This window comes from Aquarana catesbeiana, linkage group LG09 (assembly GCF_042186555.1).
Source record: "Aquarana catesbeiana isolate 2022-GZ linkage group LG09, ASM4218655v1, whole genome shotgun sequence".
Taxonomy (NCBI): Eukaryota; Metazoa; Chordata; class Amphibia; order Anura; family Ranidae; genus Aquarana; species Aquarana catesbeiana.
Window position 1 is genome coordinate 244,361,808 of NC_133332.1, and position 22,238 is coordinate 244,384,045.

At 43.0% G+C, this 22,238-nt stretch overlaps 1 protein-coding gene across 1 annotated transcript in view; it reads left to right on the plus strand.

Moving 5' to 3' along the window:
- The window catches only part of SPTAN1 (spectrin alpha, non-erythrocytic 1), a gene marked incomplete in the record, with an annotated part of 118,608 nt that overhangs the window by 79,916 nt on the left and 16,454 nt on the right, over positions 1-22,238 (plus strand). The window contains 22 exon segments of the mRNA XM_073600076.1: positions 946-1,090; positions 1,820-2,001; positions 7,461-7,560; positions 7,665-7,862; positions 7,954-8,100; positions 9,935-10,038; positions 10,546-10,708; positions 13,024-13,038; positions 14,311-14,442; positions 15,243-15,380; positions 15,463-15,567; positions 15,672-15,880; positions 18,282-18,402; positions 18,511-18,632; positions 19,358-19,490; positions 19,580-19,678; positions 19,760-19,919; positions 20,538-20,614; positions 20,707-20,916; positions 21,033-21,329; positions 21,597-21,709; positions 21,927-21,944. Coding sequence (XP_073456177.1) covers positions 946-1,090; positions 1,820-2,001; positions 7,461-7,560; positions 7,665-7,862; positions 7,954-8,100; positions 9,935-10,038; positions 10,546-10,708; positions 13,024-13,038; positions 14,311-14,442; positions 15,243-15,380; positions 15,463-15,567; positions 15,672-15,880; positions 18,282-18,402; positions 18,511-18,632; positions 19,358-19,490; positions 19,580-19,678; positions 19,760-19,919; positions 20,538-20,614; positions 20,707-20,916; positions 21,033-21,329; positions 21,597-21,709; positions 21,927-21,944 — 2,988 coding nt within the window.

A 22,238-nucleotide genomic window follows, 5' to 3' on the forward strand; every position in this document is an offset into this window, starting at 1 on the left:
ACTTTACTATGTCAGTGATTAATGAATACAGAAGTGATCAGCATTGTGATTGCTGTCTGTATTCTTTCAGAAAAGGCAGGGGGCTGGTAAAACCCCCCCACAAACACACACACACTCCATCCAGCGATCTCCCAGGGACGATCAGGAAGGTGGGGGGCAAAGGAGGGGGGGTTTATGGTATTTGGCCAAACAGATCCCTCTGTTACTGCCCTGCAGCTCCCAAAGTGGGGGGGGGGGGGGGGGGGGTCAGTGCAGCGGGGTAAAGTGGCAGGCAGAGGGGGCCTTGCTTGCCTAGCAGTTGATACGCCCCTGCTTCCTGTGACGCTTGTCTGTTAGGTGGGAGTGCCAGATGTGGGGTCTGGCTTTCATTGTCTTCAGAGGAATTGACCTCTCCAAGCATTTCTCGGGGGACACAGCAGAAAACTGGGGTACTGCCCTTGCCCCTAGAATGATACTAAGCAGAGCAGGATACTCTCCAATCTTTTTTTTTTTTTTTTTTTTTTTTTTTTTTTTTTTAGCTTTGTGTCCTAGGAGGTAGCCATTCTTGGATAACTTATTTATTTTTTTCCTTTTGATTGGAGCCTCCTTCTAACATGACCTTAGATTATTTTCTTTGCCCCCCCAGCCCCCCCCCCCCCCCCCCCCCCCCCCCAGTGTCACAGCAAGTTTCCAATCTCTGATCTACTAGAAACACTCCACACTAGCTTCCTTTTTTACCCGTCTATGTCACGCCCTCATAGTTTCCCCCTGCCTTGTTCATGTGGGCTGCAGAGAAGTGGTAAAAACTGGTGGTTGATCTTGCCTAGCAACCGGCTCTGAAAAGCGATCCAGCGTGGATCCTTTTTCAGACCCGTAAAGAAAACTGCTCATGTGAACGAGGCCTAGGACTGAAAGTGCCTGAGATGACGCTTTCTGTTTAATATCTTCTCTCCCTTCTCTGTGCAGAGATGCAGACGAGACCAAAGAATGGATTGAGGAGAAGAACCAGGCTCTGAACACTGACAGCTATGGACACGATCTGGCCAGCGTTCAGGCGCTGCAGCGAAAGCACGAAGGATTTGAGCGAGACCTTGCTGCTCTAGGAGATAAGGTGAGGTGTTCTGCCACTTCAGGACTCATGCCAATCACATATAGCAACCACATTCCAAGGCTTTTTGTTTTCCTTTTAGAATTGTGCAAAGCAGATCTTTGCTATGTCCTGTTTTGGCTCCGGTTTAATATTTTTGAGCCGCTTGTTTGCCTCTGCGATTTGAGACAGAAGTACGGCCCCCCTTTCTTCCCCCGCAGTCTTCTGGGACACATCACCGGTCCTAGAAGACTACGGGACCATTCACTAAGCGCAGCTCGCCGAAACTGGCTGTGAAGCTGCAAAGCTTCACTTCCTGTTTCCCTTACTTTTAGATGCCGGCACCTGCACCGGAGCCAATTTAAGAATCGGCTTTGGTGAGGACAAGGCTGGATCCCTGGACAGGTAAGTGTCCTTATATTAAAAGTCAGCAGCTACAGTATTTGTAGCTGCTGACTTTGGTGGGGGGAGCATGGAGCTCCATTTTAAAGCAAAGCTCCGCTTATCTGCTTCCCCCCCCCTCTGGTGCCACATTTGGCACCTTGAGGGGGGAATGGGTAACTGGTTTTGACTGGTACCCACTTCTGGGTGATCTCGATGCGGCAAGGTCCCCTGGAAGTTTGGCCCCCCTCCTCCTTCCCTCGCCGCCGGGCCATTCACAAAGCGCAGTGCGCCTTCTCATGAGCGAGAGGCTGGCTAGTGGCCGATTGCTAGGTATTTGTCAGATCACCACTTACCTACTTCTATTTGCAGGTAAATTCCCTGGGAGAGACCGCAGAGCGGCTAATCCAATCACATCCAGAATCTGCTGAGGACATCCAGGAGAAGTGCACCGAGCTCAACCAAGCTTGGAACAGTCTTGGCAAAAGGGCTGACAAGCGAAAAGTGAAGCTGGGAGATTCTCATGACCTGCAGCGCTTCCTCAGTGACTTCAGGTAAAACATAGGCATTCTTGAGGACATGTTTTGTATAGGTGGTGCCAGATCACATACACTATATTGCCAAAAGTATTGGGACGCCTGCCTTTACATGCACATGAATTTTAATGTCATCCCAGTCTTAGTCTGTAGGGTTCAATATTGGGTTGGCTCACCCTTTGTAGCTATAACAGCTTCAACTCTTCTGGGAAGGCTGTCCACAAGGTTTAGGAGTGTGTCTATGGGAATATTTGACCATTCTTCCAGAAGAGCATTTGTGAGGTCAGGAACTGATGTTGGACGAGAAGGCCTGGCTCGCAGTCTCTGCTCCTAAATCATCCCAAAGGTGTTCTATCGGGTTGTGTTCAGGACTTTGTGCAGGCCAGTCAAGTTCCCCCACCCCAAACTCGCTTATCCATTTCTTTATGGACCTTGCTTTATGCACTGGTGTGCAGTCATCTTGGAACAGGAAGGGGCCATCCCCAAACTGTTTCCACAAAGTAGGGGCATGAAATTGTCCAAAATGTCTTGGTATGTTGACACCTTAAGAGTTCCCTTCACTGGAATGAAGTGGCCAAGCCCAACCCCTGAAGAACAACCCCACACCATAATCCCCCCTCCACCAAATGATTTGCACCAGTGCACAAAGCAAGGTCCATAAAGACATGGATGAGCGAGTTTGGGATGGAGGAACTTGACTGGCCTGCACAGAGTCCTGACCTCAACCTGATAGAACACCTTTGGGATGAGTTAGAGCGGAGACTGCGAGAAAAGCCTTCTCTTCCACATGAGCCCCTGACCTCACAAATGCGCTTCTGGAAGAATGGTCAAACATTCCCATAGACACACTCCTAAACCTTGTGGACAGCCTTCCCAGAAGAGTCGGTAGATGGTACAGTGGCTTGTTACATGTTAAAACTGTAAAAATGTAATCCATGTTTGAATTTATTACATCTTTGGTCACATGACTATGATTTCAGTGGAGGATACGCAATAGGCAATCTTCATGGTTTCTGTGGCGGAAGACACAGACTAGTTCTCAGAGAGATTCCCCAGGGAGTGCCCTCTGCTTTGTCACTCTGCAGAATGCATCATAGGTGTCTGTGCTTACCTGCCCCAACCCTTGCCTTCAGTGTAATCCAAAGATGTTACTTCTTCAAGGGCATGCACAGAATACAACTCTCTTTATTATATTTCAAAAAGTGGCAAAAGTTTAAAACATTTGAAAGCTTTCCAGCCTTGCGACCATTTTTATGTGTAACATAAACTCTTTCTCAAAGACCTCAATTAAAGCGGGGGTCCGCCCACCGCTGCAAAAATTAAAAGCCAGCAGCTACACATACTGCAGCTGCTGACTTTTAATAATCGGACACTTACCTGTCCTGGAGTCCAGCGATGTCAGCACCGTCCATCAGCTGTCAGGTGCATGCCGCCTCCAGTGTGAGTAAGGGAACCCGGCAGTGTAGCCTTACGGCTACCCTACTGTGCATGCGCGAGGCTCCGCTCCTCTCTCCTACTGGCCCGGCGGCGGGAGAAGGAGGCGGGAGCCCCAGCGATGATGCAAATACCTGAGGCTGAGGCTCCCGGAAGTGGGAACAGGATACCTGTGAAAGACAGGTATCCTGTCCCCCCTCCCCCCCGAAAGGGGCCAATTGTGGCACCGGAGGGGGAAGGCGTATAACAAGCAGAAGTTCCACTTTTGGGTGGAACTCCGCTTTTAAGTTCTTTAGCAGGTCATGTTTTTCAGTATTTCCCTCAGTTTAAACAGCTGACATAATTCCTGGGCCTGCACTTAGGCTAGGTTCACACCTGTACGTGTGATTGACGCTGCGGGACCGCACCTGTTCACACAGCCGCAACCACTCACAGAGAGAGATGCGTGGGGATACCAATATTCCTAATGGCACACCCCCCCCCCCGCACTGGAAAACACAGTGCAGCTTCCTGCACTGCTGGGAACTGCACTTGCGGTTTCTGTGCGGACAGCATTTAAAAAATGGTCCATTTCCTGCATTTCCAGGGGGCACAGCAGCCCATTCAAATGAAGGAGTTGTCATGCCCTCGCAAAATGCGGCTTGCAGAGCTGCACAAGTGTGAACCTAGCGCTAATCATAAAGTATCCTTCATATGTTATTGCAGAAAGTTTGGAGTTCAGGCGATAACTCTGTATGGCTAATTTGGTTATTAAAGATGACCATTTACTTCCTATTATCAGGCTTGATACAATTGTATACAGCATGAATAAAGAATGCAAGGGATACCAAAAAGCTTGTATCTTAAATATCTGCAGTTAGTCAATAAAGGTTATCGCCTAAACTCCAAACTTTCTGCATTAATGATGGCTAGCATGGTACAAAACTACTGCTATGTCATTAACCACATCAGCTCCGGAAGATTTTACCTCCTTCCTGACCAGAGCACTTTTTGCAATTCGGCACTGCGTCGCTTTAACTAACAATTGCGCGGTCATGCGACGTGGCTCTCAAACAAAATTGACGTCCTTTTTTTCCCACAAATAGAGCTTTCTTTTGGTGGTATTTGATCACCTCTGCGATTTTTATTTTTTGCGCTATAAACAAAATAAGAGCGTCAATTTTGAAAAAAACGCATTATTTTTTACATCTTGCTATAATAAATATCCCCCAAAAATATATAAAAAAAACTTTTTTTTTCCTCAGTTTAGGCCAATCGTATTCTTCTACATATTTTTGGTAAAAAAAAAAAAAAAAAATCACAATAAGCGTTTGGTTTGCGCAAAAGTTATAGTGTTTACAAAATAGGGGATAGTTTTATGGCATTTTTATTAATAATTTTTTTTTTTACTAGTAATGGCGGCGATCAGCGATTTTTTTTTTTTTTTTTTTTTTTTTTTTTTTTTTTTTTTGTGACTGCGATGTTATGGCGGACATGTCGGACATTTTTGACACATTTTTGGGACCATTGTCATTTATACAGCGATCAGTGAGATTAAAAATGCATTGATTACTGTGTAAATGACACTGGCAGTGAAGGGGTTAACCACTAGGGGGCGGGGAGGGGTTAAATATGTCCTAGGGGAGTGATTCTAACTGTAGGGGGGATGGGCTACGTGTGTCACTACGCTGATCACTGCTCCCGATGACAGGGAGCAGAGATCAGTGACACTTGTCACTAGGCAGAACGGGGAGATGCTGTTTACATCAGCATCTCCCCGTTCCTCCTCTCCGTGAGGCGATCGTGGGTATCCCCGAGGCGATCGAGTCCGCAGGACCCACGACCCGACCCATGGAGCCGCCAGCAACGCGCACACAATGGCACGGCGGGGAATTCAAATGGACGTACCTGTACGCCCATTTGACCAGCCATGCCACTCTGCCGGCGTACATCGGCGTGCGCCGGTCCAGAAGTGGTTAAAAGTGAGAGGAATTGAATACCATCCAAGCTTCTGCTGCATCAGACTAGACCATGAAATGGACAAATCGATTTAGAAACCCCTACTGTACAGTGAGGGGAAAAAGTATTTGATCCCCTGCTGGTTTTGTACGTTTGCCCACTGACAAAGAACTGATCAATCTATAATTTTAATGGTAGGTTTATTTTAACAGTGAGAGACAGAATAACAACAAAAATATCCATAAAAACGCATTTCAAAAAAGTTATAAATTGATGTATATTTTAATGAGTGAAATAAGTATTTGACCCCTTCACAAAACATGACTTAGCACTTGGTGGCAAAACCCTTCTTAGCAATCACAGAGGTCAGACATTTCTTGTAGTTGGCCACCAGGTTTGCACACATCTCAGGAGGGATTTTGTCCCACTCCTCTTTGCAGATCCTCTCCAAGTCATTAAGGTTCTGAGGCCGACGTTTGGTAACTGGAACCTTCAGCTCCCTCCACATATTTTCTGTGGGATGAAGGTCTGGAGACTGGCTAGGCCACTCCAGGACCTTAATGTGCTTATTCTCGAGGCACTCCTTTGTTGCCTTGGCCATGTGTTTTGGGTCATTGTCATGCTGGAATACCCATCCATGACCCATTTTCAATGCCCTGGCTGAAGGAAGGAGGTTCTCACCCAAGATTTGCCGGTACATGGGACCGTCCATCGTCCCTTTGATGCAGTGAAGTTGTCCTGTCCCCTTAGCAGAAAAAGACCATAAAGCATGATGTTTCCACCTCCATGTTTGACGGTCTTGGGGTCATAGGCCCCATTCCTCCAATCACGGCGAGTTGAGTTGATGTAAAAGAACTCGATTTTGGTCTTATATGACCACAACACATTCACCCAATTCTCCTCTGAATCATTCAGATGTACATTAGCAAACTTCAGACAGGCCTGTACATGTGCTTTCTTGCGGGTGCTGCAGGATTTCAGTTCTTCACGGCGTAGTGTGTTACCAATTGTTTTCTTGGTGACTATGGTCCCAGACGCCTTGATATCATTGACCAAGTTCTCCCATGTAGTTCTGGGCTGAATTCTCACCATCCTCATGATCATTGAAACTCCATGAGGTGAGATCTTGCATGGAGCCCCAGACCGAGGGAGATTGAGCGTTATTTTGTGTTTCTTCCATTTGCGAATAATTGCACCAACTGTTCTCACCCTCACACCACGCTGCTTGGTGATGGTCTTGTAGCCCATTCCAGCCTAGTGTAGGTCTACAATCTTGTCCCTGACATCCTTGGACAGCTCTTTGGTCTTGGCCATGGTGGAGAGATTGGAATCTGATTGCTTCTGTGGACAGGAGTTTTTTATACAGATAACAGGCTGAGATTAGGATCACTTCCTTTAAGAGTGCTCCTAATCTCAGATCGTAACCTGTATAGAAGATACCTGGGAGCCAGAAACCTTGCTGAATGATAGGGGATCAAATACTTCTAAATTGATTTGCATTTTAATAAGTGAAATAAGTATTTGATACCCCTGCCGATTTTGTACGTTTGCCCACTGACAAAGAAATGATCAGTCTATAATTTTAATGGTAGGTTTATTTTACCAGTGAGAGAGAGAACAACAAAAATATCTAGAAAAATACAATTCAAAATAGTTATAAATTGATTTGTAATAACTTTTTTGAATTGCATTTTTCTAGATATTTTTGTGTATGCATGCTTGCAATAATTACATAAACCAGCTTAGTTCTTTAGCATTTTTCATATTTTGTGTATATATAAAGCAAGTTTGTCATGAGAAGCTTTGAACACCATTACTCCTCCTTAAAAATGCTAGTTGGCTGGCTGTCTCTGGTTTCAGGATATTCAGTGTCAGACTCAGAACAAGCATGCAGCAAGTGAAATCACGTCGAACACCTGATCTGCATACTTTTGCCAGGTCAGGAATGCATTTGCAGTGAATCCATAGGATCGACTTGACTTTCCAGACAGTTTCAGAAGAAGATTAGCAATGGCAGCATGGTTCTGACACTTGGACTTGGCGCAGTTAACCACTAGTGATTAATATGCAGTCCGTGAGCATTAAGAACTTTGCTTGTCTTTCAGGGACCTCATGTCCTGGATTAATGGAATTCGTGGCTTGGTGTCATCTGAGGAGCTTGCCAAAGATGTTACTGGAGCCGAAGCCCTCTTGGAGAGACACCAGGTTAGCTATGGGAGGTCTGCTGTCCCCAGGAGTAATGATCCTGCTAATAGATGCCCTGTGATGATTTTTTTTTTTTTTTTTTTCCTTCTCTCTGCCCCACTTAGGAGCACCGCACCGAGATTGATGCAAGAGCTGGCACCTTCCAGGCCTTTGAACACTTTGGACAGCAGCTGCTGGCTCGTGGGCATTATGCCAGTCCTGAAATAAAAGAAAAGCTGGACATACTAGACCAGGAACGTGCCAGCTTGGAAAAAGCCTGGGTGCAGCGCAGGATGATGCTGGATCAGTGCTTGGAACTCCAGGTAATCTTTTTAATTTCACCCCAAAAAAACACTGCTGCCTGCATGAATCTTCTCCAATATAATCTGATTGTGTTGTGTCCTACTCCTGTAGCTCTTTAATAGAGACTGCGAGCAAGCTGAGAATTGGATGGCGGCACGTGAGGCTTTCCTCAACAATGAAGACAAAGGGGACTCGCTGGACAGTGTTGAGGCTCTCATCAAGAAACATGAAGACTTTGATAAAGCAATTAATGTACAGGTGAGATTGATACTACAAAAAGAAATGAGAATATTACTGAATTCATAGCAGAGAACTAGGGATCTGCATCAGACAGTGCATTAGCCACTCCTATTGCTTAACCGCTTTCTTGTTTGCTGCTAACACTGGGTTTTAGACCGAAACTTGCTAATCACAAAAGTGTAAGCCGTAAACGTGTCTACACTCACATGTGTATATAGTAACTGAAATAAGTGGTTATGCTTCTTCTAAAGGTAGCTACAGACATTGGATGGTGGTCTGTTATGGAAGCATGAGCAAGCCCCCAAAAACTCTTTCCGCAATCACCTCAGATAATTGTGTGTGTGTGTGTGTGTGTGTATTTTATATATAGAGATATATATATATATATATATATATATATATATATATATATATATATATATATATATATATATATATATATATATATATATATTATATATATATATATATATATATATATATATATAATAATTTTTTTTTCTTTTTTTTATATATATATATTTTTTTTCTTTTTTATATATATTTATATATTAATATGGAACCCCCACAGCACATACCTCATCAATCTTGCAGTAAACTAATATACAATAACATAACAGTATACAAACAAGTTAACCTATACAGGCAGTTCCTGAATAAAAAACTTGATCTAGAAGTCTGTGGTCACATTAAAGTATTTCCATGTCACTGGTGTCGCAGAATAGTGTACTATGGATTTTCTAATGAGAGTGCAAAGTATTAGCTGTTTCCATTTAGTCTGCGTCTTTCTCTCTGATTGAAACCTTGCATAGAACTATATTGGGACGATGATTGGTAGCTCTTAACCACAAATAGAGCTTTCTTTTGGTGGTATGTGATCACCACTGTGCATTTTTATTTTTTGTGCTATAAACAAAAAAAGACAGTCAATTTTGAAAACAATATTTTTTACTTTCTGCTATAAAAGATATCCAATCAAAAAACTGAATTTCTTCATAAATATAGGCCAATATGTATTCTGCTGCATGTTTTTGGTAAAAAAAAAAAAAAAAAAGATCCCAATAAGAGTATATTGATTGGTTTACACGAATGTTATATCATTTACAAACTATGGGATATATACTGGAATTTTTATTTAACTAGTAATGTCGGCGAATTATAGTGGGACTGTGATATTGTTGCGAACAATTGGGCACTAACTGACACGTTTGACACTTTTTGGGAAATGGTGACACTAATACAGTAATCAGTGCTAAAAATATGCACTGACACTGGCTGGGAAGGGGTTACACATCTAGGGTGATCAATGGGTTAACTGTGTGCCTAACCAGTGTTTTGGTGTACACTGTGTGCTGTTTTTACTATGGGAAGAAATGGATTCTAGTCCCTGTGTTGCAAGAACATAGAATGCATCCCTTCTGCCGTCAGAACAGCGATCTGCCTTGTTTACATGGGCAGATCGCCGTTCTGTGTTCTTTACCGGAGATCGCTGGGTGCCAGAGGACATTGAGAGCCCCACACCCAAAGATAGGCTTCTTCTGTCAATATGTGCACGCCCCCTACAGGCGTAGATGCCAAATCACGCATAACTATATGATCCGGCGCACAGCTGCCGCCCTGTAGCAATAAAACTGCAAATGGTTAAATAAGTTAGCCACTTTAGGTATCAAAGGCAACTGACAGAAATGGCAATTCCAGTGCTGATGACCACGAAAAGGATGCATTTTGATTCAACTTGTGGTAGGGAAGATATTTAGAGGAAGCAGTGTATACTGATATAGACAGTTGTAGTGTTTATAAACCATCCCCTTTGTGTCTACTGTGCTAAAACAGCCTTTACCTATCATTACAGGAAGAGAAGATCGCCGCTTTGCAGTCTTTTGCTGACCAGTTAATAACTGCTGACCACTATGCCAAGGGAGACATTGCTGGTCGTCGTAATGAAGTCCTGGACAGGTGGGGGTTGTGAAGAAAATCTGCCAAATGAGACATGTATTGCCAGTATATTTGATTAAAGGTCATGCACATGTATAGGATATTAGAAAAAAAAAAGGCATTGTGCGTGTAAATTTTTTTTTGTCAGGTTTTTAAATGTTTTTGTGATCCTAATGAACCTTGAAGGCTTTCTAGGCTTCATTAACTGCTGATCGGGAGTAGTGAACTCCACAGGCTCTCTAAGAGCTTAACCAAAGCTGAAGCTGGACTATTTGATTTAAATTCCGAGTATGTGGACTGTGTAAACAAGGGGGGGGGGGGACCTCGGCCCTCCAGCTGTGGTGAAACTACAAATCCCATCATGCCTCTGCCTCTAGCAGTCATGCCTGTGATTGTTGCAATGTCTCATGGGACTTGTAGTTTCAAAACAGCTGGAGGGCCGAGGTTGCCTACCCCTGGTGTAGACCAATGCTAATCCCGTTTGGCTGTTTGTTTTGGGTTCTATAATTGGTTTCTTTTCTCCTGTAGGTGGCGTCGTCTGAAGGCTCAGATGATTGAGAAGCGATCCAAGCTTGGAGAATCTCAGACTCTGCAACAGTTTAGCAGAGATGTAGATGAGATTGAAGCCTGGATCAGCGAGAAGCTCCAGACAGCAAGCGATGAGTCCTACAAGGATCCCACAAACATCCAGGTGGGTGTTGGGGGGGGATACGAACACAGATTACTATACTATAACGCCAAATTGTAATGTGCCTAAACAAGTTCTCTGTATAAATGGTACAATATGAAGAGCTAAATTGTTGAAGATTGCACTGAAAGTGGCCCCTGCTGTTACATTTATACTACATGCTCAATTTAAATTGCTCATGTTTGTAACAGATCCAAGTTGGATAGATTTCCTGACAAACAATGTAGTTCAAGCCCAGCATTCAGTTTTTTTATATACTGATGCAGATCATTTGTGACATAATGAGGTCATTACCAGTACACTTTAAAAGAAGGGCATTGTGGTTGATAGCAACTTGGGTAGCTGACCCTTTACACCCTACAATCACAGTATTTATTCGGTGTTCAGGCTGAGTGAAGGTGGCATCATTCAGCCTGGAAGACTGTGGAAATCTTGTGGCAAAATAGAGGCACTGCGGTGACGGCCCTGGATGGTAGGTGAGTACTGCAACCAAAGCTGTTTTTTTTTTTTTTATTTAAAAAAAAAAAAAAATCTAGCCAGGATTTGGACTTTAATGGTCTGCTCTTTTGCTTATATTCCCTCCTCTACCATCGTTTAGCCACTTGGAGAACAGGGGGAATGGCGGGTATTTTAAAGTGAAGCCCTGTACACATGGGCCAAATATCATGCAGTATTAGCCGGTTCAATAGAAACCGGGCAACATTTGGCCCGTGTGTGCGGCAGCTGGTCCAACAAAAGCCGGCCGAACATCTGGCTTCTGTTGAAGGGGCATGACTGAAAAAGGTCTGCCAATTGGCATCCGATCAGCAGACTCAGCCAATGAGAGTGCTGACCAGTGTGCTCTGGCTCTTGGGGGGGGTCCCCCGGTCAGAACGCAATTGCTCGAGGGGGGCTCGCTGTACTAACATTGGGTTGTTAGTGCAGGATCTCCTTCCGAGGCCTCCCGCTGGGTTGAACGAAAAAAAATCTTCTAGCGTGTACCAGGCTCAAGAGGAAGCATGCAACTTTCCCCTTCCTTCTATGACGCAGTGCTGGGTGCCTGATTGGCCAATTACCAAGCCATAGTGCTGTCACATGGGGTTGGGGAGAATGTCCTCATTCCTGTATTCGCTCTAACCAGAGAGAACTGAAGCTTAAACTGGCCATGCACTAGTAGGATTTAGTTCAAAGTTTTTGTTTTAAAAGCATTCATTTAATTTCCTGATTGTTAGTGGGGTCAAAGCAATGTTCGTTAAAGTGAAGAGAAAATTCAAAGGAACAGGAAGGAAACTTTCTTGGTTTTCATTCTGGAAAGTTTATTTGTTCCAAAATTGAATTAAAAGCAAAAAAAAAATTTTACAGTACTTGCAAACAAAATTTGTCAAGTCATTGAATGTACTGAGAATTTTCGTACAATTTTTTTTGTTGTACTAGTGTATGGCCAGCTTTTTATCAAAAACATGGTCTTTATTGAAGTCTAGGAATAGTTTAGGGCGCAGTGCATGAAATAAAGACCCCTTTCACACTGATGCAGTTTTCAGGCATTTTAGCGCAGAAATGGTGCCTGTAAAGCACCTGAAAACTGCCTCCCATTCATTGCAATGGGTGCTTTCACACCCGGGGAATGCGCTTGCGGGACATTAGAAAAAGTCCTGCAAGCAGCATTCTTTGTAATGAATGGGCATCGCTTTGGAATCGCCGCAACACGGGAGTTTTTAACCCCTTTTTTGGGGGGGTTAAAAGCTCCCCGCTAGCGGCCAAAAAGCGCAGCTTAAACAGCGGTAAAGCGCCGCTAAAAGGAGTGGTGCTTTACCGCGAATGCATAGACGGCCCCAGTGTGAAAAGGGTCAAATAAAACTCATAAAAAAGTGACATTTACAATAGGCAGCTGATAACACTGGTGCAGTAATGTATACGGAGGTCTACCCTCAAGACCATCTCATTTACACAGGGCAGTACACCTGATGTTTACTATAACAAAAGCAGCGAACTCTACCATATAGCATATCGGGGAAGTCGAGGCAATAAATGGAGTTAACCTATAGGGACTGGTCGCTAAAGCTGTGGATATGAAAGCATATAACGTGGCTTAGTATGGCCAGCTTTAGAGGTTCACTCCTGCAGGTGAAAGGAGCAGCAGTTGGGTGATTTAGAAGGTAAACAACTAAAGGAGCTGGCATTTAGGTGAGCACGTTGCTTTGGTCCTCATAGGAAAGGACACGATCACTTTAAATCAGGTTATTTTATTGTTTCGTATAGTATATATGTAATAGCCATTCATGCTTCCAACAGTTAAGTGTCTTTTACTCAATGCCTTCTTTTCTCAATCTATTTTATAGCTTTCCAAACTCCTGGTAAGTGGTCAGGAAGTGCTTTTGTGTCCCTCACCTATGTTCATAACCATCTGTATTTTTTTTTTTTAATGATGGTCATCTGTCTGTTATGTATCTTTGTAGTTAGTAGTCATTGTTTTCATTTTTTTTTTTCTTTTACTAGCCCTAGTTTGGATGCTTTTCGTTTTGCCTATTAGCAAAACACGCTCTACATGATGTTACCCTACAGGTCATGCAACCAAAATTAGATCTGACTGACTGTGGAAACTGGGCCTATGTATAACGGTCCCTTTTTACTTAATACTGCTAGATGCATGGTCCAGAGGCATCCTCCAGAGAGAAGAGTTACAGTACTGATAAATCTATGTGAGCTGAATGCACTATGACTTTAATAACATCTGGGGTGCCTTCAGAAGTACCTGTCCTTAGTAACCCTCTCATTCCCAAGAGACTTCTTTCTGGAGGATTGTTTACTTTTTATTCTTCCTTTTAAAGCCTCGTTCACATCTGGAACCGCTAGGTGCTGCATGCAGGCAGTGCATTCTAGTCATATACAGCAGCTGCACAGACAGTCACCCAACCCAATTTGGCAGCCCTGTGTGTGCTAACGAGCAGCCTCAAACACCGCTGTTTGTATTTGGGATCATTCACATGAACAGGTGTTAAATTGGGCCAAGTGGTTCTGTCTGTGCAGTCCACTCCCATAGACCTGATAGGGGGCTGCCTGCATGCAAGACACGGCCCATTCATGGACTACAGGTGTAAGCGCCTGCGTCAATCAGGCCTTAAACTTGAGGCTCTGTCACATAATTTATGACTTTATTTTTCCTTTGACTGCTTACCTCATTCTTTAGTCCTTCAGGTGATCCTTTGCCTAAAACACATACGGTAACACCTTTAGAGCATCATTTTTTTTTTTAAAGTTTTTGTGAAATGCATGCTTTACAAAAAGTAGGGGCAAAAGTCCAGAAAGAAGGAAAAAAATCATAAATAAGAAGCAGTAAACCCAAAAATGGTGACCTTTTAAACCTCATGCAGAACGTGTTGAGGTCTCATCTGATTGTCCTTGGACTGTGGCATTTATTTATTTATTTTGCTTGTTAATGTTTTATGTCTTCATTAAACATCTCAGATAACTGTTCATGGAACATATCTGCCTCCCCTTTTTCTTAATACTCTGGTGTCCAAGAACACTGTAACCTCATGTTACTTGTCCAGACATCCAGCGTAGACCACACTCATGAGCTATTGAGGTGATGTTGAGTTTAACTGTTGTTTCTTACTACCCTGCAGAGCAAACATCAGAAGCACCAGGCATTTGAGGCTGAGCTGCAAGCTAACGCAGATCGTATCCGTGGTGTCATAGACATGGGCAATTCTCTCATAGATCGTGGCGCATGTGCCGGCAGCGAGGATGCAGTGAAGGTGAGCAGACATTTACAGGTGGTTAGAGTGTGTTTGTGGCAGCTTTTCTCCTTAAATAGGCGTTCCACCCACTTTTAGAACTTTTTTCTTAAAATCATTATTGCAGCATATTGATCAAGCAATGGAATTTTTTATTTTTTTTTTATGAGGGCTTACCTGGATTGCAGTGTTTTCTATCTTGTTTCCGGCCTCTGCCACCCACGGCGCACTGTCTCCTGGGAGCGATGTGTCTTTTTTCCCAGGAGTCAGTGTGGATGGCCGCCACTCGGGTTGCCATCACAACAGGGCGGGCACTCCCAACGGCGCCACCCGTTGTGATGGCAACGTCATACGTTTCCAGAGATGCGATCATTTCCTACTGCGCAAGGGCGGGAAGACAATCCCGGAAGACAGTGCTTGTGGGCTTCACATGCCCACAAGCAAAATGGGAAGTTACAGCAAAGCAGAATAAGTTATTTTTCAATCTAATATGTTTATTATTGGGGCGAATGTTATCAAAATCGTCAGTGGTAATAATGTATGCCATGATCCAAAGTTGGGCTTATAAAAAAAAAAAAAATTCGGCGGAACTCTGCTTTAATGAATGTTCAATTTGGTATAAAACCCAAACCCTTTTTTTGACTTGATCTAAGAGACCGTCTTGTTGCTGGTAGTTTGTACCTCCTAGCAGTCCTCATTTGGGCAAGACAGTCTTGAAAGGTCAAAGACCGTCCGAAATATTTGTCCAAATGTTGTATGTTAAATTGTGCTTGAAGGAGCTACTTAAAGTTAGTTGATTGTCTTGATTTATGTATTTTTAGGCCCGTTTGGTAGCACTGGCAGACCAGTGGCAGTTCCTGGTCCACAAATCCGCTGAGAAGAGCCAAAAGTTGAAAGAGGCCAATAAGCAGCAAAACTTCAACACTGGTATCAAGGACTTTGACTTCTGGTTGTCAGAGGTAAGAAAAAGTATTGATTTTGTCCAAAAAACAATGCCCATGGCCATATATGTTGTGTGTTTACACATGTCTTTCTCAACAGGTGGAAGCTTTGCTAGCCTCCGAGGATTATGGGAAGGACTTGGCATCTGTCAATAACCTGCTGAAGAAACACCAGCTGCTTGAAGCTGATATCTCTGCCCACGAGGTAAGCCTGGAATGAAATGGCTGCGAAATCAAGAAATTAGACTGATTTTGCATATCGCAGTTTGGAATCGGCAGAGGTTCAGCTGTTCCTTTTATTTTCTCTAGGACCGTCTGAAGGATTTGAACGGACAGGCTGACAGCCTGATGACCAGTAGCGCTTTCGATACTTCCCAAGTGAAGGACAAGCGAGATGCTATTAACGATCGCTTCCAGCGCATTAAAGGAATGGCGTCTGCTCGTCGCAGTAAGCTAAATGAGTCCCATCGCCTTCATCAGTTCTTCAGAGACCTGGACGACGAGGAATCTTGGATCAAGTATGTGTACAAAAAACATACCTAAGAGAAGGCACATAAGGGTTTCTGAAACTTTCCTGTTCCCTTTCCCTGGAGTTCTGAGTACTGGCTCCATGACAAGCTGACATCATTTAATCCCATTGATGATCGATAGATATTTTGAATATATAAAAACTGCGCTGAGTGCTAGAAGCAAAACATCAAATTTGCACAGCTGCGCTCAGAAAACATAAAAATACAAATGCTCAATAACCTAAACCTGATATTGTGCTGTGTGAATATCCAAGAATTATATTTAAAAAAAAATAAACCAATTAATCTCAATGAGGTTCTTCTCCTTGAGCGCAAATTGTGATCACCAAAGTTGTGAACTTGTGATAAATGATAATCAAGTCCATATAAATGACATGTCCATTTACATATAAATTCAATGAAAAGAAATTGTCCAAGTCCTTTAGCCCCAATGGTGTGTAAATCAATGTGCCCACCACCACTAAAACCACAGTCTCTTACCAGATCATTAGTCCCCAAATTATAGGTGGTCTAACAAGGCATAAAGCTGCATGGATCTTGCTTCAAGGATCTTATAGCATAGAAAACACAGGTGGTATTCCGATGTAAGACTCCACTCCAGTCCTCCTTCCTATTCTGTGTTCAACTCGATCAGAGAAAACAAGACTCCAATAGTGTGATACCGTCAAATGTTTAATTAGAAAAACAACTGAAAACTACTTGCAAAACCCCAGAAGAATACGTGCATGTAACATTAAAAATGTAGCTGGTGGCCAACTCCAGACAGGCATGGATGACCTCAGCACAGGCTCCGCCTTCTCCTCAACATACGTTTCATCTCAACAGACGTTGTCAAGGGGATTTATCTGAAAAAGATACGTCGGGCAAGGCGGAGCCTGTGCTAACATCACCCACGCCTGTCTGACACCAGCTGGGTTTTTAATGTTACATGCGCTTACTCTTCTGCAGTTTTGGAAGTAATTTTCAGTTGTTTTTCTAATTAAACATTTGTCAGGATCACACTATTAAAGTCTCGTTTTCTCTGGTCGAGTTTAACACAGAATAGGAAGGAGGACTGGAGTGGAGTTTTGCATCGGAATACCGCCTGTTTTCTCTATGCCATCGGAACCTTGAAGCAAGATCCATGTAGCTTCATGCTTTGTTAGACCACCTCTAATATGTCTAATGATCTGGTAAGAGGCTGCTGTTTTGGTGGTGGGCGCTGTGATATTACACACCATTGGGTCTAAAGGACATGATGGACACCATTTTTTTTTTCTTTGAATTTATATGTATACTGGAAAATTGTAAATCATGGAATAGCAAGGCAAAATACTCTCTCAAACAAAATTAATATTCTAGGTTGGATGTAGTTCCCTAATAACTTTAAGTATGTTTGGATAATCCTATTTGACTGAAAATCTGACCAAATTTGCTTTTGGATGGCAGGGTAGCATACAGAAAGTGCAGAAGTCACAGTATAGAAAATGAATTTGTGGCATCCGTTTTTTTGCACGCTGTTCTGTTTTGAATGCATTTACAAGGTGTTAAACCATACGATCCAAATCTAACCGGTGCAATAAAGAAACCAGACTTCCGGTAAACACTGTGAACCCGAAAACCTTTATCCCAGTGTAAAGCCCATAGTTTGTAGACCACATAGTTGGAAAAGCTAAAGGGGAAACAATGGAGTCTGTGTCTTTTTTAGCATGTGGAACCTTAAAGCAAAAGTTTAGTGTCTGCGGAGTAATGTGTGCAGTATGGGATTGGAATCCAGACCCCTTGGCCTTGATCCGGCAGCTGTGGTGTGTGGCTTTGGGACCAAGTGGGTTGTGTGAAAAGAGAGAGAGAAACGTGGGGTACACACTAAGTTGTATTTTTTTTTTTATTATTATTATTTTATTTATTTTTCCATTCAACTCAGCAGGCTAAATGAAAAAAAACTTAGATTGGCATACTAACACATCCGATGTTAGTGCTGCAATCTAACCGCTGAATATTGTATTCTGACAGGGGGGCTGCCCCCTTGCCAGAACACAGTTATTAATGCTTGCAGCCATTGGCTGTGTGCGCTGATCGGAGGCTGGTTTTCCAGCATGCTCGTTTGACAGAAGCAGGTCATGAGACCGGCTTCTGACGGGCGAGGAGCTGTATACATGGGCGAAAAATAGGCCAGTTCCTGCCAAACCCACTGTTTTTGGTCCATTTGTACCCAGCTTAATGTAAGCCGAGGTAAAGAATACTAAAAGAGGGGCAGGGTCCTAACCATTCAAGGCAGTATGAATAGTTGTCAGGGTGGAGTGTGTTAAAGAACCAACAATGTGGTGTTTATGTATTTTCATGAAGTTCGTAGTGTTCAGAAAATGTATGGTACATAGCAGCTCTCCTTAATATAGCTTATTGCTCTTAGGGAGAAGAAACTCTTGGTTGGCTCCGATGATTATGGCAGAGATCTGACTGGAGTGCAGAATCTGAGAAAGAAACATAAGAGACTGGAGGCAGAACTGGCTGCACACGAGCCAGCTATTCAGGTATAGAAGCAGATCATCATTTTCTGGTTCATCCTGTTGCCTTTTTCTTTTCCTTCTTTCTGTATCTCCTTTCTCTTGTTGGTAGCTGAGCTGTGTTGTGTTCTATAGGGTGTGCTGGAAACTGGCAAGAAACTGGCCGATGACAACACTATTGGAAAGGAAGAAATTCAGCAGCGACTGGCTCAGTTTGTGGAACACTGGAAGGAACTGAAGCAGCAAGCCTCAGCCAGGTAAGAAATTGTATATTTTGCTGCCACCCAAAAAAAATGCTTTTTGTAGATCCTGCTTTTAGGAACCGGGAAAAACTAACATGGGCTTTCCCTTCCTTTCTCTCACATCCATCGTCCCTCACTTTAGTAATCTGCTGTGTTTAACCCATGAATACCCATGAATTTCTGTTTTCATATCTGGAAAAAGCCAGTTTGCATGAAGTTGATTTGGTTTTAAAGCAGCTAATGTAAGACTTGACATGGCAACTGTAACCAGGCTCATAGGCAATGGTGGGAGTATGGAAGTCCCATGTATTGATCCCCTCTTCTCACGGACAGATCTTTCCTCCATCCCACAGCAGCCCTATATCTCTACATATGGTTATAGCTGCTTAGAAGACTGTTTGTTTGCTGTGCCTTTCATGCTGTAGTGTCTGTGGCTTTGCAATTGACTGTAATTCTCAATTGTGGAGGCGATTGGCATGATGGGGTGGTAATCAAAATTCTAATTCCTAATCTGTTTTAGATAGGGCATATGGTCTGGTACCCCCATCCCTTGAACATATGAATACCATATGGAAGTTTGTTTTAGGATACCCTTTTCAGTAGGTGAATTAGAGTTCACATACAGTAGGGCTTTTGGGCTTTTGTTTTATTAAGTTGCAGATGTAGAGGTGTTCACATCAGCAAGTCATATCCCAGATATTGAAAATTTCTACAGAAATCTTTCTTGATTGTTTATGCAGGGGTCAGAGGCTGGAGGAATCTCTAGAGTACCAACAGTTTGTTGCCAATGTTGAGGAAGAGGAAGCTTGGATCAACGAGAAGATGACTCTGGTTGCCAGTGAGGACTATGGCGACACCCTGGCTGCCATCCAGGTGAGAAAATTGTAGGTTAAATAGTGGAATATTAGCTTAGTCAAGACTGAATGTAAAAGGCAACCCTGGTTTTTCTTCTCTGTGTTTAGGGATTGCTCAAGAAACACGAGGCATTTGAAACAGACTTCACTGTACACAAGGAAAGGGTTCATGATGTCTGTTCCAATGGAGAAGATCTTATCCGAAAGGTAAGATTTTAGCAATCCAGAAAAATGCCATTGGTACCATCACCCAAAAGACTACATTAAATGTTTAAATCTTCCTTCCAGAATAATCATCACGTAGACAATATCAGTGCCAAAATGCAAGGCCTTAGAGGCAAGGTGGCAGAGCTTGAGAAGGCAGCCGCTCAGCGCAAAGCCAAGCTTGATGAAAACTCTGCCTTCCTACAGTTCAATTGGAAGGCGGACGTGGTGGAATCCTGGATAGGTGAGGCTCCTTAAATGTAATCTTGATCAACTGCTGCAGATCTAATATAAAGTCAGCCACTCTGCTTATATATTATTAGTTGTTGGGTTGGTGATATAATTATGACCATTGGTTATGCTTGCCAGAATATTTTTTGGCTTAAATCCTTTCTATTCCAATATGTTTAGGGACTATTCACACTTCTCCATTTTCATACAGTGAAACTCGCTGATGAAAATGTATTACAGGAAGAAATTCTGTACTTTCCAATGGTTCTGATCCACATCACTGCAGTTTAGTGAGAATGGAAAACTCCATGATCCCATTCACACCTAATGCATAATCGTGCATGTTGAAATGCACAGAACAATGGGAACCCAGCCTCCGAGTTTAGAAACCCTAAATGGACTTTGTCCCTTACCTTTGGTATTGCAAATATGAAAGGTGTTCATCAAATTTAATTATGAAGATTTTTTTTTAAGAATTGTGACATCTACAACTTGTCAGGTGGTTCATATTTGACATCTGCTGCATTGGTCAAGTGTTCCTTTAAAGTGGAACTCCAACCAAAACTTTATAAGATATGTGTTGGTCAGCTTTTGTTTTCGGTTTTGATAGTTTGCATATTTGGCCTTTTAGGTGAGAAGGAAAACAGCCTGAAGACAGATGACTATGGCAGAGATCTGTCTTCTGTGCAGACACTTCTTACTAAGCAGGTGAGTGGACTCTAGGTGAATACTGTGCCATTGCTTGTCGCACACTGTGCCATCTGTGTGACAATGTGTTTATTATATTGTTTTACATTTAGGAAACTTTTGATGCTGGGCTCCAAGCATTCCAACAGGAAGGCATCACCAACATCACTGCACTAAAAGACCAATTACTTGCAGCTAAGCATGTGCAGTCCAGGGCTATAGAGACCCGCCATGCCTCCCTGATGAAACGATGGAACCAACTGCTGGATAATTCCGCTGCTAGAAAGAAGAAGCTTCTGGAGGCACAAGAGCACTACAGAAAGGTAGGTAGCCTTAGTGATGATATTGGCACTTTCAAACTACTTGTTAAAGCTTAGGTAATCTCTGGAACTAAATCTGTGTACTACCATAATTCGATTAAACTTTTCTTTCATGTTAGGTTGAAGATTTATTCTTGACATTTGCCAAGAAAGCATCTGCCTTCAACAGCTGGTTTGAGAATGCAGAAGAGGACCTGACGGATCCAGTCCGCTGTAATTCCCTTGAGGAAATCAAGGCTCTGCGTGAAGCACATGATGCATTCCGAAACTCCCTCAGCTCCGCGCAGACTGACTTTAACCAGCTGGCTGAATTGGACCGGCAGATCAAGGGTTACCGGGTGGCTTCCAATCCATACACCTGGTTCACCATGGAAGCTTTGGAAGAAACTTGGCGCAACCTGCAGAAAATCATAAAGGTAACTGTGCAAAGGCTATTTGTCAGTTGGTAGAATGATCTGAACTTTTTGCAGCTGGTTTAGCATCTTAAAGGTAAACGTCATCCAATAACGATGTTTTAGTGAAGTGTCTGAAGTCTAGTTCCAAAGGGGTCGCTTTAATGGGGCCTTGAATGCTTTGTGCACTTCTTCGAGAAGCAGAGGCAACCTGCCATCAAGTAGATGGAAATGTTGGACTTATGGCATAGGGCTTTAATTCTTTTTTTTTTTTTTTTTTTTGCCCTATAGGAACGTGAACTGGAACTTCAGAAGGAACAGCGAAGGCAGGAGGAGAACGATAAGCTGCGCCAGGAGTTTGCCCAGCATGCTAATGCATTCCATCAGTGGATCCAGGAGACCAGGTTACTTTTCCTCCAACAAGACCTTCATGCCTTTTCCACTGCATTTTGTGTGCTCTCGCTTATTTCCAGCTGTTCTTTATCCTGTTAATTATCCATGATCTGTTGTTTGTAATGAATTGTAAATCTGTGATGCTTCAACAATATTTTTGTTCACTTTTATATGTTCTTTTTTCCCCCCGTCTCTGTGCTGCTACCTTCAATTTGCCTCTGTCCATAGGACCTACCTTCTGGATGGGTTAGTATTCTAAGATTGCGTGATGCAGTAGATGTGTACAGCTTATTTATTGACTGTAGTTACGTTTGTTTGCTTGAAGACTGGACTGCTGCAGTAGACAGTTCTATTGGACCAGGAAAGCCGAACACTTACATAATTACATTGTCTAGTATGGTAATGGACAGGTCCAGTATTCTGTGAGATGTAAATTACATTGACTACTGCTTGGAACCAGTATATTCAGCAGCTGCTGCCAAACAGAGCAGCTCATTTCATCTCATGTAGAATTACAAGTGTTGGTTTGCACCATCAAGA